Source organism: Olea europaea, unplaced genomic scaffold, assembly GCF_002742605.1.
Source record: "Olea europaea var. sylvestris unplaced genomic scaffold, O_europaea_v1 scaffold2010, whole genome shotgun sequence".
Lineage (NCBI taxonomy): Eukaryota > Viridiplantae > Streptophyta > Magnoliopsida > Lamiales > Oleaceae > Olea > Olea europaea.
In genome coordinates, this window is record NW_019237985.1 from 206,346 (window position 1) to 222,462 (window position 16,117).

The 16,117-nt window shown below is 34.1% G+C and overlaps 2 protein-coding genes and 1 long non-coding RNA gene across 4 annotated transcripts; 2 read left to right on the forward strand and 1 right to left on the reverse strand.

Annotated features, from left to right (window-relative positions):
* The first annotated feature begins 96 nt into the window (after positions 1 to 96).
* LOC111379607 lies at positions 97 to 3,957 on the forward strand. Of its 2 annotated transcripts, XR_002700069.1 has the most exons (3): positions 97 to 345; positions 1,294 to 3,341; positions 3,427 to 3,957. XR_002700069.1 is itself a non-coding variant. In XM_023003018.1 (2 exons), the coding sequence occupies exons 1-2, from the start codon at positions 144 to 146 to the stop codon at positions 1,437 to 1,439; spliced, it is 348 nt and encodes a 115-aa protein (XP_022858786.1). In that variant the 5' UTR covers positions 97 to 143; the 3' UTR covers positions 1,440 to 3,957. The 2 variants fall into 2 exon arrangements, 1 of the variants encoding a protein (XP_022858786.1); XM_023003018.1 differs by having other exon boundaries at positions 1,294 to 3,957.
* Positions 3,958 to 4,665: 708 nt separating this feature from the next.
* On the reverse strand, positions 4,666 to 6,054 carry LOC111379621. Its single transcript, XR_002700075.1, has 2 exons — positions 5,728 to 6,054; positions 4,666 to 5,168 (listed from the first exon to the last, which is right to left on the reverse strand). It is a non-coding gene; the product is annotated as an uncharacterized LOC111379621 (long non-coding RNA).
* A 305-nt stretch (positions 6,055 to 6,359) lies between these two features.
* LOC111379608 (putative rRNA methyltransferase YlbH) lies at positions 6,360 to 10,150 on the forward strand. Its single transcript, XM_023003019.1, has 10 exons — positions 6,360 to 6,571; positions 6,893 to 6,990; positions 7,101 to 7,196; positions 7,658 to 7,762; positions 7,917 to 8,021; positions 8,244 to 8,382; positions 8,585 to 8,700; positions 8,784 to 8,840; positions 8,942 to 9,156; positions 9,769 to 10,150. Exons 1-9 carry the CDS (start codon positions 6,415 to 6,417, stop codon positions 9,023 to 9,025), a joined length of 957 nt encoding a protein of 318 aa, XP_022858787.1. The 5' UTR covers positions 6,360 to 6,414; the 3' UTR covers positions 9,026 to 9,156; positions 9,769 to 10,150.
* Positions 10,151 to 16,117: the final 5,967 nt, after the last annotated feature.

The following is a 16,117-nucleotide window of genomic DNA, read 5'->3' on the forward strand; positions in this document are numbered from 1 at the left end:
GTGACTGTTTTCGTTTGAAAAGTCAAAATCTCGTTAAATGGTTTTATTTATTTATTTAACTAATGAAAACGCACCATGTTAAGCTTTAACCCTACCCAATTAATTCCTCAGGCCCAGTTGCTAACCCTCTCCTCTCAACACGAATGGAACCTCCCGCTGTTTCATTCCACTATGTCGAAAACATTGACGCCGGCAACGTTGATGTCGATGTTGATCCTTTGGTGAACCCAAAATTTTTACCCCCATCTTTTTCGGTTGAAGCGAAACAGCCGATTTATGGAGACGTCGACAAAATGAAAACCGACGTCTTCGACGGTGACAACTTTGATGCTAGCGACAACATGGGTACGATTTTTCCAGCTTACTCTTCTTCCAACTGAAACATTCGTTTTTCTAGCTTAACATTCTCTCTGAATTTTATTTTTATTATTTATTTATTTATTTATTTTTGTTTATAAAGATTTTCATGTCTGCAAAAAATATTGAAAAGCATTAATTCGTCATGGCTTTACTTTACACAATTTAATTGATTCTGTAAGGTTGAAGAATTTTAATTCCTTGTGTTTGAAAAATGCATTATTCTTGGTCTCTGGCCCTTAGGGATTTTGTAATTTTAGGAGTGACTAGTTGAAATTGATGAAAAAGTTATAATCTGATACGAAAACTCTCCAGTAGATTTGTTTGATGGTAGACTCTAATGTCGACATTCATATTAACGTCTGAACTTAGAAAATAAGAAAAGGATTATTATGACATAGATATGTCGTTTTATCTATAGACAGAGGAAGTATGATGCCCTTTTTGAAACCTGTGCTTTGAAGCCTGACGTTTTTTGAAGACCAAGTGAATCGCTGGTTAAGGATCATATCAAGAAAGAAATCTTTATGGAAGCTTCTAGTTAACTAGAAAGGTTCTTTTGTGCAAAGGTTAAGCCTTAAATCTATTAGATTGTTCAGTGTTTTGGAATACTATTGAAAATATTAGAAGTATATGGCCTTCCCGTTATCAGTAGATATTTGCAATATGGATTGAAAAATATTGGATGAAATAATGAAAATATTTGCAATATTGTAGATAGCCCCTTAAGGTTTTGACACTTTTTATCTTTCTAGCTTCTCTTTTCTACATTAGTTCTTGATAAGGGCATTTCTTTTCCGGTTGCTTGTTCTTTTGAATTGTTTATTTTTTGATACATCTGTTTTGTTCATAAAGTGATATTATTTTAGCTTGATTTACATTATGGTGTTGTACCAACTATTTGAACTGATTGCTGTCATTTTTTTGTGAATGTAGGATATTTGGAAATTCTTTCGTCCAAAGATGATAATCCGAATGATAAGAGCTCGTGGGAAGGAACGAACATTATTGTGCCCAGTGTTCGAATGAAGTTTAAGAACGAGAAAGAGGTGTTTGAGTTTTACAAAAACTACACTTACTAAATCGGTTTTCCCGTAAGGAAAAGAAATTCGAAGCAGGGTGATGAAGGAGTTATATGTTATGTAACCTTTACATGCAGTCGGGAAGGCCGTCGAACCAGTGGGACAAATGCAGTTTTGAAGTCTCGACCAACCATCCAAACTGGGTGCAAAGCAGATTAACGGCATGTTTTGACCTTAATGGAATTTGGCGTATTAACACGGTTCATCTAGAGTATAATCACAGAACTAGCTCATCAAAATCACGGCTATATCGATGTAATCATCAAATCAGTGCACGAGTTAAAAGACAACTTGAAAGAAATGACATCGCTGGTATACCACAAGAGTTTTAACTCAATCGTAGTTGAAGCGGTGGTTATGAGAAGATTGCATGTGTGGAGAAGGATTGTAAAAATTTCATTGACAAAGTACGTTGGTCGAGACTTGGGCAAGGAGACGCTATTGCAATACAAGCGTATTTTTTGAAGATGCAAGCAAATAGTCCTGGCTTCTATTTCAATATAGACTTCGATGAGGATGCCCACTTGAGGAACGTTTTCTGGGCAGATAACATGTACAGGCAAGCGTGTAAGGAATTCGTTGATGTAGTAACGTTTGACACCACGTACTTGACTAACAAGTACGAAATGCCTTTTGCTCTCTTTGTTGGGGTAAACCATCATGGACAATCAACTTTACTTGGATGTGGTTTGGTCTCAAATGAGGATACAAGTACTTTTGTATGGTTATTCAGAACCTAGCTTAAGTGCATACATGATGGAGCTCTAACTGGAATTATTACAGATCAGGATCGAGCTATGCAGAATGCAATTGAAATCGTGTTTCGAAACATAAAACATAGGTGGTGCTTGTGGCATATCTAAAAAAGTAACTAGAAAAATTTAGTGGCCATAAACATAAAGTTTCTATTCTTTTTGCTATGCATCACTTGGTATATATGTGCAAAGTTGTAAGGAATTTGAGCAAGGTTGCAGTAAGATGTTAGAAGATTACAAAGTGGTTGAATATTTTTGGTTGATCGGACTGTACAATGAGAGGTTCAATGGGTGCCATGCTGTTTGAAAATTTCATTCTGGATGGGTATGTCAACCACTCAACGAAGTAAGAGCATAAATGCATTTTTTGATGGCTATGTCCATTCGAAAAAATCCCTAAAAACATTTGTAGAGCAGTATGAGCGTGCTTTGAGAAATAAAGTTGAGAAGGAGGTTCAAAATGATTTCAAATCATCCTCACAGATGGTTCTATGTGTGACAACGCAAAGTTCAGGGAATTCCAAGAACAGTTCACCGGAAGGATATATTGTGAAGTTTTATCTGCTCATGATTCATACTTACATACCATCTATGAAGTGCATGAGGACATCATTTCAAATGAATATATGAAGACAAAAATGTTTGAAGTGTGCTTCCGTAGGGATGAATGTGATTTGAGTGCAATTGTCATTTGCTTGAGTTAAGAGGAATTATTTGCAAGCACGCGATCACAGTTTTGATCCTTAACCAAGTGAAATTAGTGCCTGAGAAATACATATTAAAGAGATGGAGACGAGATGTTAACAGACCGTATGTGAGGGTTCCAATCAGTTATGACGGTTGGATCAGTACTCCTAACCAAGTTAGATATGAGCAAATGTGCGATGCATTTACCAAGTTAACTTATATGATTGCACATGACAAATCATGATCAAAGGAAATTATTGAGTGGATTGATTATTAAACTGTAAAGTCATCCACGCTAAAGTCCAAGACGGAGGTCTTCGCAAGCTTTGATAGAGTTGTCTAGTGTGCTAGTGAAGTCATCCTCGACCCAAAATACTCAAAAAGGCAAAAGAACTCCAAAAAACTTCGTCGAAAGGGACATTTTGAAACTTGTTCAAAGAAGTCAAACAATTGTCTGAAGGTTTATATTTTTTTCTATTTTTTTCATTTGTTCATGATCAGTACTTTGTAGTCGTGAAATCATTAGTTTTTTTCATACCACGTAGGGGCCAACGAAGCCAATTGTATTGAAAAGGCATAAAGAAAATGATTCGACTGCATTCATTGATTAGGTAAATGAGCTTTGCAATGAACGATACCAAGTTATTTGAGTTCAGGTTTGAGATGCTTGTCATTGACATTACCTATTTCATTTTGTAAGATGTTCGTGTACAAAATACCCCTCATCATAGCTATCCTCAAGTCGGCACATAGGAGAGCATAGCTGGTTATGATTTTGGGATCCAAAACAGTTTCAAATTATTACATTTTTTTGGATAATTATTTTGCTAAGCTAATGTATTTGCAATCGTTTTTGTTAGCTTCAAATTCAGCTTTTCCTTAGGACTCGAAGGCCTTTTCTTTAGTCCCTCTTTTCACAACAAGGAGCTCTTACATTTTTGCTTATTTTTGTATTGGCAGTACTTTTGTTAAGCTCATTTATTGCAGGATCTGTATGTTAAAGCTATTGTGATGAAATTAGACCCATTTGTTGTAACCTATATTTTAGTATTCTAGTCAAGTTAGAATTTGAAGTAGCTCTGTCTTCATTTTGTTCAACCAGGTGACTAATTGAGTCATCAAAATTTTGGCGTTTCTAGTATACTATGTACGAATCTCGTGAAATAAGCATGATTTGCATAGCAACTTAGGAGTTGGTAAAGATGAAGGTGTGCATTTTTTCCTATTCTACCAGCGAGCTTTGAAATCTTAAACTTGTCTTAGTATCTCCGTTCTTTATGTCTTCAGAAGGATTTTTCGACCAACACCCGTTTTCAAACATTTTGTTTCCTCATTTTCCTTAGTCACAAGACCTTTTAGGATATTACTGCTTGATCATGTAATTCGGGAAAAGTTGGAGAATGCTTAATAAGAAGAGCTTGCCACTTTTGCTCTTTGCCTTATTGTAAAAAATGAGATATTATTTGCCCATAGTCCCCTTCCACCAAACCTACCGGTCCTCAAACCCAAAGAATTGTAAACTAGTAGTGGATGTATATGGTATTGACATTCTAAGTAACTACATTTTTTGTGATGTGAATGTAATATAATATCCTCTCCTCATTCTTGTTCAACAACAACCTATGAACCCTTTCTTTTTGTAACCTATATTTTGTTAAGGATTTGTATTGGCCTCACACCCGTGCAATGCATTTTTCATTAATGTTAAGGCATTACATTGTCATTAACATAAGTCGAAGATTAACATTAAGGCATTATATTTTCATTGACATTAAGTCATTACGTTGTCATTGACATTAACATTCATGCAGTACATTTTCATTAACATTAAGGCATCACACTAAAGATTAAATATTCATTAACTATCCCATTACATCGAAGTTCATAGAACATCTTCCAAATCCCATTTCTCCTTATGAATTGTTATGATGTTGAGAGAGATCTCAATGTCTTTTTTCTCGGCTATTTTAGCACACGTTTTTAACATACCCGACAAATCATCGACAGATTCACTACCATTGGAGACGCCACTTGATTGACCTTCATCTTGCAACCAATATACTGTAGCAGGATGAGATTTATTCCAATCAAAAAATCAACGTACGTCGCGGGTACAACAATGGAACAAATGCCTTTTTTTATCGCTTTGCTTTTCCACCTCCATCCATTTAATGTAGCATTGGCCACTGTTTGGGCATCTTCTCTTTCCGAGGTAATCTGGCAACATGTGTCCTGGCTGTCTACATGAATGACATATCCCTTTATTTTTTCTAGGCATTGAAGAATTCTAATATAACAACGAAAAAACCACATCACAATAATGTCTGAATTGGCAAGTAGCAATAAACCCAAATGTAAATGAAACAATTTTCTCCAATGGACATATAACTGTGGCTGAAATTTGCTTCAGGCTACTAAAAAAGAAAAAGAAAAAAAGAGGTTTCTATGGCTGGAATTTGCACAAAGAAAAGCACAAAATCGCTTTCGTAGTGACTCTTCCTCCGAAAAACGAATTCAGTCAAAGAATGGGAAAACACTTCCATCGTGACAGTACCAAAACCCACCCCAAAATGAAGATTTGTATAAATAAAGGGACATTTTGAAAACACACATTTCCCAGTAATCAACTGTCCAAATATATAATCTACTCATTTAAAAACCCAAAAATGAAAATCTATAAATAAAGCACCCAAAAAAAAAAAAGGTCCAATCATTTCAAAAACATATATTCTTCGTGGTTGATACTGATTTCAAAACCCCAAATGAATATCTATAAATAAAGCACCAAAAAAAAAAAAAGGGAATTCCAGTCATTTCAGAAAAACATCGAAACAGAGTCCCCGGACCTGGATTTGCCAGATGTAGCTTCGCAACCGAGAGATCTCCAATGCATGATGAAGTGTGCAAGGGAGTCCGGAGAGAGATTATCAAACTTTGTGATGGGTTTGGGTTTTGGTTTTGGTAAGGTCTGAATTTGAAATGGATTTTACCAATTTCTCCGAGTTATTGGGGTCAATATCTTTTAACAATTAAAAGCGCAACATCAGCAAGCTGTAATTGCTTCCGGACGTTTTTTACATACAAATAGAATTATCCTTTTTTTACTACTAATATTAAACATTCTTCCTACTGATTTTTCATTTCTCATGAAAATAATTATCGACTAAACTTCTTATGGGTCCGTTTGGTAGAGATTTTGAAAATTGATTTTTTGACCGTTAGAAGAAAAGTGGGGTCCACATATGAGAGAAGAAGTCAAAAATTACGACTTGAATAGTAAAATAAATGTCAAAAAATCAATTTTTTGAGGCAAAAAATCTCTAAAATTGGGCCTATATTACATTTTATTTTAATAAAAGTTAATGAAATGTATGATTTAAAAGTTGTGAGATCATAAAATATGTTTTGATTTCAATTAAAATTAAAATTTTATAATTATTTGATTAAAACTACTATTAAATTTTTGAATCTTAACCATATATCCGGAAAATATTGCATCCTTTGGTTTTGGGAGCAGGAGTAAACTTCCACCTATGGCGGTTTCATTATCTCCGGTGAAAACTCCGCTTCTCTATCCGCTCCACAGCAACTATATCAGCTCGTTTTGCCCCAATTTTCCTCTCAGTTTGCCCTCAAATTGCAACTGCAAAACTCGCCGCCGCCCCCAATTCGTCATCACTTTCTCTTATAGTAAGCAGCTCAAATTCCCGATACGCGTTCATTTTTTCGCCTCATTTCTGGTCTACTTTGCAAAAGGAAAAGAAACTAAACCTCATCTATGTTGATTGCTGAATGTTGCCCTCTTGAGTTTTTTCTTAATTCTTCACCGTGTTCATATTTAAGCGACCTGGTATTTTACCCTTCACTCGTGCCCTAGTTTGTTTTAGAGCACTAACTTTTAGAATCTAAGTGCTCTTTTGCGAGCTGTTGTTCGTTTGACCTTATCTGGTACTGATTATTATTTCGCATATAAGCAACTTGGAACTTTAACACTATACAATGATATATCAGAATCAAAGAATGGAGCTATTTCTACTGACAAGAAAAGGGAATTGCTTGAAAGTTACGGCCTTAATCCTGATGAATTTTTATCGGAACCCTCTCCAAAGGTCGATTCTCTCTCATTATCATTTTTTTTTATTTTTTTATTGCAAGCGCGGATATTTGTATGTGATATGAGTTAAGTGTATTGATTGATTATTTTTGTTTCATTTTATAGATAAAGAGGAGAAAAGAGCGCACCAAGATGGAAATGGGAAATGAAGTACTTTTGGAGGATCCGAAACCTCCTAGGGATACTCACAAATTGCTGCAGGTTTGAATGAACTAAGAAAATCATTAGTCTTCATATCAAGTGGAGGATTTCTTCTCAAAATTGTTAGATTGCTAAGTGTGCTTAAAAGAAATAAAGTAACATCTGTTGGATATGAGCTTATTAGGCATTTCATATCTGGATGTGAATTTCTTTTCCCTTAGTTCACTGTGAAGAAGCTTATAAATAGAAGGATAAAAAGGACCAAAGAAGGATAATGTTTGGCCAGCTTACTTTAATGACATACTGCTTGATGTGTGCTCAAGCATTATTCTTCGGCAGTGTAGTTTTAAGAGGAACTGTGATGTATTGTTGTTTGCTTTGCTACTGTACAAACTGAGCTGGATGTCTACTTCTCATTTCAAGTATATAATTGCAGCTGATTTGTTACCCTTTGTATGTGGACCTTTAATTTGGGTTTTGTCTGGGAAATAAGTTTCACGTGAACCTTCGTGGCTTTATAGGTTCTTGGAGGGACTGCTCGGAGAAAGAAATTGCTCTCACCAAAGGGCATGGATGTGCGACCAATGATGGAAGTTGTAAAGGGAGCGGCTTTCAGCATATTGCAGGTGAATCCTGCTGTAGAATTTTGAACACAATTTTCCTCTTTTAATTGGATAAGGTGTTTTGACTTCTTTATTTGCACTGGAACAATTAGAAAGCAAAGAATGGTGTAATACTTCTACTTGGTTATTAAGAACTTGCTGTTTTATCTTTGTGGAGGCCGCTGGTGGCTGTCCTGCATCTCTAAGGCCCGGACGCTGGTTGGACTTGTATAGTGGTACAGGATCTGTTGGTATTGAAGCTATCAGTCGAGGATGCTCTGAGGTGCCCCTACTAATTCATTAAGTTTATTTTTCTATTATTCTATACTTACAGCTTGATTTGATTCCTTTACTCTTTGCTGAATATGATTCAAGGATCCTACAGATGCTCCTCATCCGTTAGATATTACCATTTGACTTGGTGATATAATCTTTTGGCTTGTTACTTGACCTGGTTTTATTGTTCGATCTAAACATTTTCCTGGCTTCATTTGCATATTCCCAGGCGCATTTTGTCGAAATGGATCCTTGGGTTATCTCAGATGTTCTACGGCCAAATTTAGAGTCAACTGGTTTTCTTGACGCATCGGTTATACATGCTGTTCGTGTTGAAAATTTCTTGAAACGTGTGGAACAGTTTTTAGGTACATATTTTTTCCGTCCTCAGTCTTCTCACATTCTAAAAATCAGTACATTAATGTACATAATCGCTGTGAACTGAATTACAAAAATTTAACAAGAATTGAGTCAAACTAATTTCATTTATTCTTGGTGATCCACCGTCTTATATTGTTGCACTACTCTTGTTGTGTAGAGTTCTTACGTTTAAGGATCTGTTTGACGTAGGTAAAAATGGAGAATTTGATTACGTGAGTGTTACACCTCCATATATGCTTGTAGATTACGCAGTATTGATGAATCAAATTTCGAATTCATCAGTAATTGGAGAGAATACCTTTATTGTAAGTTGGCTTCATTTCTTTGACTTGACACAACCCTCTGCTTCTGTCTTTTAATCTGTTTATAAACTCCCAATTCATCTCAGGTGGTCGAGTATCCATTGAGAACTGACATGTTGGATTCATGTGGCTGCCTTATAAAGGTATGTTGCATATCTCTTTATCGAATAATGTTATATTTAATTTCATCTTATGTAATGAATTTAGTTACTTAATTGATTGCTTTATTATTTTGACAATGTAGATAGCTGATAGGCGATTTGGTCGAACCCATCTAGCAATATATGGACCACAGTGGGCTCAGAAGAAGAGAAAGTCAGAGACATGAGGACTGTTGTAGAAAAGGTTTCAACATAATTCGGTATTTTATGGGTTCAAATTCTGTTGTTGTCCAAATGTAGTGATGAATATCACAGTCGAGCCATGAATGGACCGTGCTAGTTTGGTCTGTTTTTTGGGGTAAGTAATTGTCAATGTGCTCAACTGCCTTGTAATATAACATTTATCTCTTGGTGAGCATGCTTAAAGAAAAAATGTAGAATTAATTTTAAGCCCTTGTTTGAGTCCCATTTTTGGGTCAAATGCATTTCAGAATAGTGTTTTGTTGAAGAATGTGTTGTTAAAAAATAATGAAAAGTTTTGGGTTTACGTGTAAAATTATTTTATAGGAAAATATGTTGTTGAAAATGAGTTTTTAAAAAAATTGGGGCTAAATAAGTATTTCTTTTCAATACTTTTTTAGCGAGAATGTTTATCAGGGAAGCCTCATGAAATGAATCTTCTAATGAAGGTTATAGATGTGGTAAAAATAAGAGGGTGGGTCAAAAAACTTATTTGCCTTCGGTAATGGAACAATGTAGGAATCCATATGTATAACATAATATCTATTTAGACGCACTCGGTCCTGCATAAAAATAGTTCGACGTTAAGACTCTCCCTTTAACGTCAAAATACGTTCTTATTTCCACTTTCACATATAATTTTTTGTTTCTTAATCTATTTATAAGTAATCTTTTAAGCTTAGCCAACATGCTCGTCTTTCACTCTGATCTTTTGATTCATATGTTGCAGGTCATTTTCTTGTTTGGCTCTTTTGCATTCCTTGGCTGACTCTCGAGTTTGCGGAGATTATATGCTTGAGGTCTAGTCAGAAAGAGCTAAACTAGAGGTTGGTTTTATTTTATTTTATTTTATTTTACTATTATTATTATTATTATTTTTTTGTGAGAATTGAGTTATTGACATATGGATGTTTATAGTTGCTACAAATCAACCATGTATTGGTTCCACTGCTAATGGCTGCACCAGCCTAGACTAAGTTAAAAAAAGGTTATCCATTTGGCAAAATTTAGAAATGGTCAAAGTCCATTTTCATCCATATATTTCAATGGACACAAGAGTATAGTCAATTAATTTATTACTCACTTTTATCTATTTATAAATTCTTCCCAAACTGTGTGCAGTTTCATCACTGCTATACACCAACAGCTTGTTTGTGCTCCATTCTTGTTTTTTTTTTTTTTTTTTTTTTTTCCTTTTTTTTTTGGTGGAGCTGGATTTGATCCTTTGATTCGAGCTCCCAAGATTTGGTTCTGATTAAAATGTTGCTATCAAGAAGCTCTAGTGAATGCTACCATTTGATTGGATTATCTTAAGTACACTTTCTATCGGTTTGTTCATGAGGGATGGTGATTTGGTTTATGGTGTTTATTTTCATTTTGAGTGTTGTATTTTGAATTTTTGTTTTGAAATTGTTGAAAATGCGTTCTTTTTGTTAGTTTCTCAAAACAAAAAAAAATAATTTTTTTTTTAAAATTTTAAGAATCACCACAACACCACTTCAAAACACCAAAAAAAAAAAAAAAATTAATTTTTATTTTATTTTTTTGAAATTTTGAGAATCACCACACTATCTCCTCAAAAAAAAAAATTTTTTAATTTTTTATTTTTTTTGAAATTTTGAGAATCACCACACCACCTCCTTAAAAAAAAAAAAAAAAAAAAAGAAGTGTTTCCCGCGTTTTTAATTTTTTCAAGTTTTACACTGAAAACGCCCAAAACGACAAAAAAGTCGTTTTGTGTTTTCTTCACAAATTTTTTTCGTTTTCGAAAACGTTTTCGAAAATTCGTTTTCGAAAACGGGAAAGAGAACACGTTTTCACCGTTTTGAAAAATCGAAAACAGAAAACGACCCGAAAACGGTAAAGAGAACAGGGCCTAAGTAATTGAAGACCTGTTTGTAGATACATTGTCAGCTGAAGTCCAAAGCAACACCAACTATTCAAAAGTAAACCTTTTTTTTTAATTTAAATCAGCAATTTCCTCAAAAAACTGGGGATGACCTAGTCAACATTGGCATGCGAATCAGACCAAGGAAGTCATCGTCAAACCAGTTTAATAATAACTAGTGAGAAAACGTGCATTGCACGTTAGTTGGTGAGTAGTCGGTAGAACTCCTATCCCGTACCTCAAGCTCAATTCTATTTGTTATCGTAATATGAAGTGCAACTATTATAAAAATATATTGTTATATATTAACCCCTTGTTTGAGCCGCATTATTTCTAAAAGAATGCATTTTTGAATAATGTATTGATGAGAAATGTGAGGTTAAAAGATAAGGAAAAGTTTTAAATTTACGTGTAATATTATTTTATTGAAAAATGTGTGGTTAAAATAATGTTAAATCATTGTTTAAGAATGTATTTTTTTTGAAAAAAAGTATGGGTCAAATAGGGCTAAATATTTATTTACAAGTGGGTTGTATCATGTATGTCACCACAATCCGAAGAGAATAGTTATACGAAGTGATACATTTTCCAGGACATTAAATTAGTAAGACAGGTTCATAAAAGAAGAAATTACCAAACTTTTTCATTATGAGATAATGCAAATCTTCAACTCTAAAGACACTAACCCACAATCAGGATTTTCTCGTGGCTCATGGTACTGGCTAGGACAAGATGAGTAGGAACGAGGTCCAATACTTGAAAACAAAAGCCTGCAAATAGAAAAAAAAATTATGTTAGAAGACATAACATGATGTAAACAATAAGAAAGTGCAATGCCTTAGATAAGTGGAAATCGAAACGTAACAATGAAGTTTGTCCACATGGTAGGTGATTTGAAACTTTGTAGATGGAATTTTTGCCTCATCTTTTTCAACCACAAACCTTACAATTTTGCAGAAAAATTTTTGTACTTCGTTTTTCATAAATCTTATCTCTTTCTAGGGTTTTCAGTCATTTTGAAAAATTACACATTTCAGATCCACCCCAAAGGTTAGGGACCATTTGCATAGCAACCCCATAAATTAGGGACAATTTGGGCCAATTCCCATTCAAAAAAATGGATAGGCGATATCGAAGCCAAGTGGTATAGCTGATTTTTTAACGACTGAAGAGAGAAGAAAAGAGAAAAGGTGGCATACGTCATACGTGTGAGTCATATTCTAAGAAAGTGAAAAAGAATAAAGATCAGCTAAACTATGAGGGAAAATTAGGGCTAAATATGGTTCGATTCGGTTCGATTCTAATAAGAATCGAATCGAATTTGAAATTTTCGAGTATTTAGTAAGTGAAACCGTTGGTTCCAAATTTAATTATGGAACCGTTCGGGTTCGGTTCCTAGGTTTCGTATAATAATTAAATTTTTTTAATATTTATAAAGTTATATTAATTTAACTAATGATATTTTCTGAAAGAATTGTAGCTCTTTAAGTCGAATTTTCAACGCACTTTGAATCACTTCAATCAGAGTTCGAAAGAGAAAGTTATGATCAAATTATCAAGAGCTGTCCAAGGACGACACATAAAGCAACGGCGCGCGGGGGCAAACAATGGCCTGCATGCACTATCTTTTTTTCTCCAACTCGAGAGCAAAATCATTAAACGGTGCGTGCGCAATGAAATATATGGTGCGCGAGCACGAGTCAAATTTTCTGTGACGGGCCAGTTTCTTTATTTTGATGAAATTCTACATGGAAACAATATTTTGACATCATATATATATATATATATATATATACACACACCTAAAGACGCCCGGAACGAAGAGAACCTCCATTTTGACCTAAAAAACATATATTCTACATATTTTGGAGGCGAAGAACGAGGCCAAACATCAAGATCAAAGCGGATTATACAAGTTTATTGAAGAATATTCATCCATTTTCAAAATTCAAGCCAAGAAATTGGATTTCTCCATTTTCTTCATTATGTCTTCTTTTCGAGTGATATTTTTCTAATATTTCTTGCATAATTTAATCATTAGAATGATGCGCTAATTTTTCTATTGTATTGGATGAATGATGAACCCTATTGTATATTTGTTTTGATTTAAGATTATTAATTTAGTTATTTTTTGATTGATTTTGCACACCCATTGTATTATTTAATTGATTGGTCACCAATTGAATAATTAGTTGTTTGCTGTAGTGTTGGAAGACTCACAATAAGTTTAGAATGCGGCAAAATTAACATATGTAGATGGAATTAGGAATAATTTTTATCAAATATGCAATCACATAGATAACTTGTAATTTAATGCATTTTACACATATGAATTTGGATTAGGAATAAAATCGAGTCGTGATTAAACTAGATTTAATTTGTTTTGAAAAAGAGAATTAAATACATTAGTGTTATCGATTGTCATGAAGCATGAAATTAACTATATTACGAATCAAGAATTAAAATAAATGACAATAAGAGAATTCATGATTCCAATACAAACATTCACATATTTGATAAAATAGTTTTTATTGCTTCCTTAATTTAGAATGAGTTTAAATAACAATAAAATCACATCTTTTGTATCACGAATCGAATTTAGTAGTAGCTAATGAACTAGAATTAAACATTATTTCTTGTGGGATTATAACTCACAACTCACTTTATTATTACTTTTCAACGATCCCGTACCCTTGCAGTTTCATACGAACAGTAAAGATTTTTAAGTTTTCCTCAACTTCCTGGAGAATCTTATTTTCAATTTCATTGTATGGAAATGAGTCTCAGAGAAGTTCATCACTTAAAAAATTTTAAATAAGAATGTTAGCCGTGGTGAAAACATTAACTGGTTATGATAATCTGGAAGGCCAACTCAACTCCCCAGAAACAACCAGCCCCAAGTTGCGCCAACTGTTGGCCCGGAGCCGAGCGGGTACGTCATTTTCAAATTGTTGCGCTATGGAAGAATCGGAAGAGTAATACACAGGAGAGTCAGTGGAGTTATGAACGCCAAATCTGAGCTTGTACAGCCAGCTTATTCTTGGAGAGGTGAAATTAATGGAAGGGTTTTTAGCAGTGCAGAAGGAATTAAAGGGTGTTGGGAAGTGGAATTTGGGAAGGGAAAAAGGGCCTGAGTTGGAGAGACTCTCCGTGGTCTCTCCGCGCACCCTTCTGCCCGTGAAAAGCAAAGTGTCTAAAAGTTTAGTGACCACATATAAATATTTAGGGAAAATTGTAGACGAGGTACCGTACCTTTCGTTTATTAGCAGATTTTGTCCAAACCTTTAGTTTGTGCCACCACAGTCCCAAACCTTTCAAAAATATGCACCGAGGGTCCAAATGGATGGAAACCGTCCGTTTGACCGTTAGTTGACCAATAAAATTAAATTTTGACCAATTTTTGACCAACTTAAAAGGGTAGAAAGATAAATTTGCTATTTAATTTTATAATAAAATAAATTAATTAATATACAAAATAAAAATAAAAGAAACTACTATTCATCTTCTTCTTTCCCCCACCTCACCCCACCCTACCCCACTGCTGCTGCAATTTTCCCAATAAATGGTTTCTTCTTCACCCTACCCATCCCCAACCTGCCTCCACAGCAAAAATTCAGCTATTAACACCGACAGCAACCTACATGAAAATGCCTAATAATTGCTTCAAACAAATACAAACTATGATATTAAACTAATCAAGAAACTAATAAACAACAGAATATCACTATGATAGAAAAGGTCCTCGGGCTAGTGGTCCATTTGATTTCTCATATGGCACTTGTCTTTGGTCCATTCCGTTTTCTGGCTTTCGTTCTTCCATTTCGATTAGGGAAAATTGCATTCGGGATGGGTAGGGTGAAGAAGAAATCATTTATTGGGAAAATTGCAACAGTGGTGGGGTGAAGTAGGGGGAAAAAGAAGATGAATAGTAGTTTCTTTTATTTTGATTTGGTATATTAATTTATTTGTTTTATTATAGAATTAAATAGCAATTTTACCTTTCTACCATTTTAAGTTGGTCAAAAATTGATCAAAATTCAATTTTTTTGGTCAACTAACGGTTAAACAGACTGTTTCCATCCATTTGGACCCTTGATTCATATTTTTGAAAGGTTTGAGACTGTGGATGGCACAAACTAAATGTTTGGGCAAAGTCTGCTAATAAATGAAAATATTTGGTACCTCAACTGCAATTTTCCCTAATATTTACTCAATAAGAATTAATTAGTAAATATATAAAGCATGAAAAAACGTCAACATATGTTTGAACTCCATTTTTTAAAATAAATATTATAAAAATTATAATTTTTAAGAATGTGCAACTCAAAAAAAGATTTTTTTAAGCTATCTAGAAAATTATTATTTTTTGACATAAAGTGCATTTTTAAAATGATTTTGAAGAAAATTAAGTTTTATAGAATGATTTAAGATAAGATTCAAAACACAATGCACGCGCGCATTGCGGAGAGCTATCTCCACGCGCATCTCGAGAATACTTCTCTACCCACCCCATAATCAAACCTGATTGAATTAAAATTTTCAAATTCAATTGATTCTATTTGATTTAGACAAAAAATTAAAAGAAGTAATCGCGTAACTTACATTAAAGAAACTGATCGACCTCGTCCAGAACAATAGTACATGCAATTTAGGCCTTTTGCAAATTTGCAAATTCGAATTCAGGTGAGATTTTAGTTTCCTGGATTTTTAGAAAGTAGAGAAAGAAGACGAAGAAGAAAAGTAGTGCAGAAACGATATGTTGAGTGAAAAAATGGAGAAATGGTACTAAAAACAGCTTTTTTCCAATGGGCCCAACGTAATCCAACTAATGAAATGAGAGAGAGAGAGAGAATGTGAAGGACGATACATATTTGCGACGGCCTTTCTTTCGCTCTTTTTATACATGCAGTATAGGATTGGGTCAAAAAAAGAAAAGAAAAGAAAAGTCATAATGCAGTAACATCTACGCATCATTTTCATTTTCATTTTCAGTTCAAGCGTAAAATCTAAGAATTCTTTGACCACGGACTGGCCTAAAAGTTGAATGGATCATCAGCAGTCAGCAAACATGAAATACAAGAAGTTATTATGATTATTCAAACGACAAGTTTATAAAAATACGAAAAAGAAAGTTTACAAGAAGGCATAATAGTTAAGAAGTTTACTGGAAAAATAAATAAGGGAAATGAGG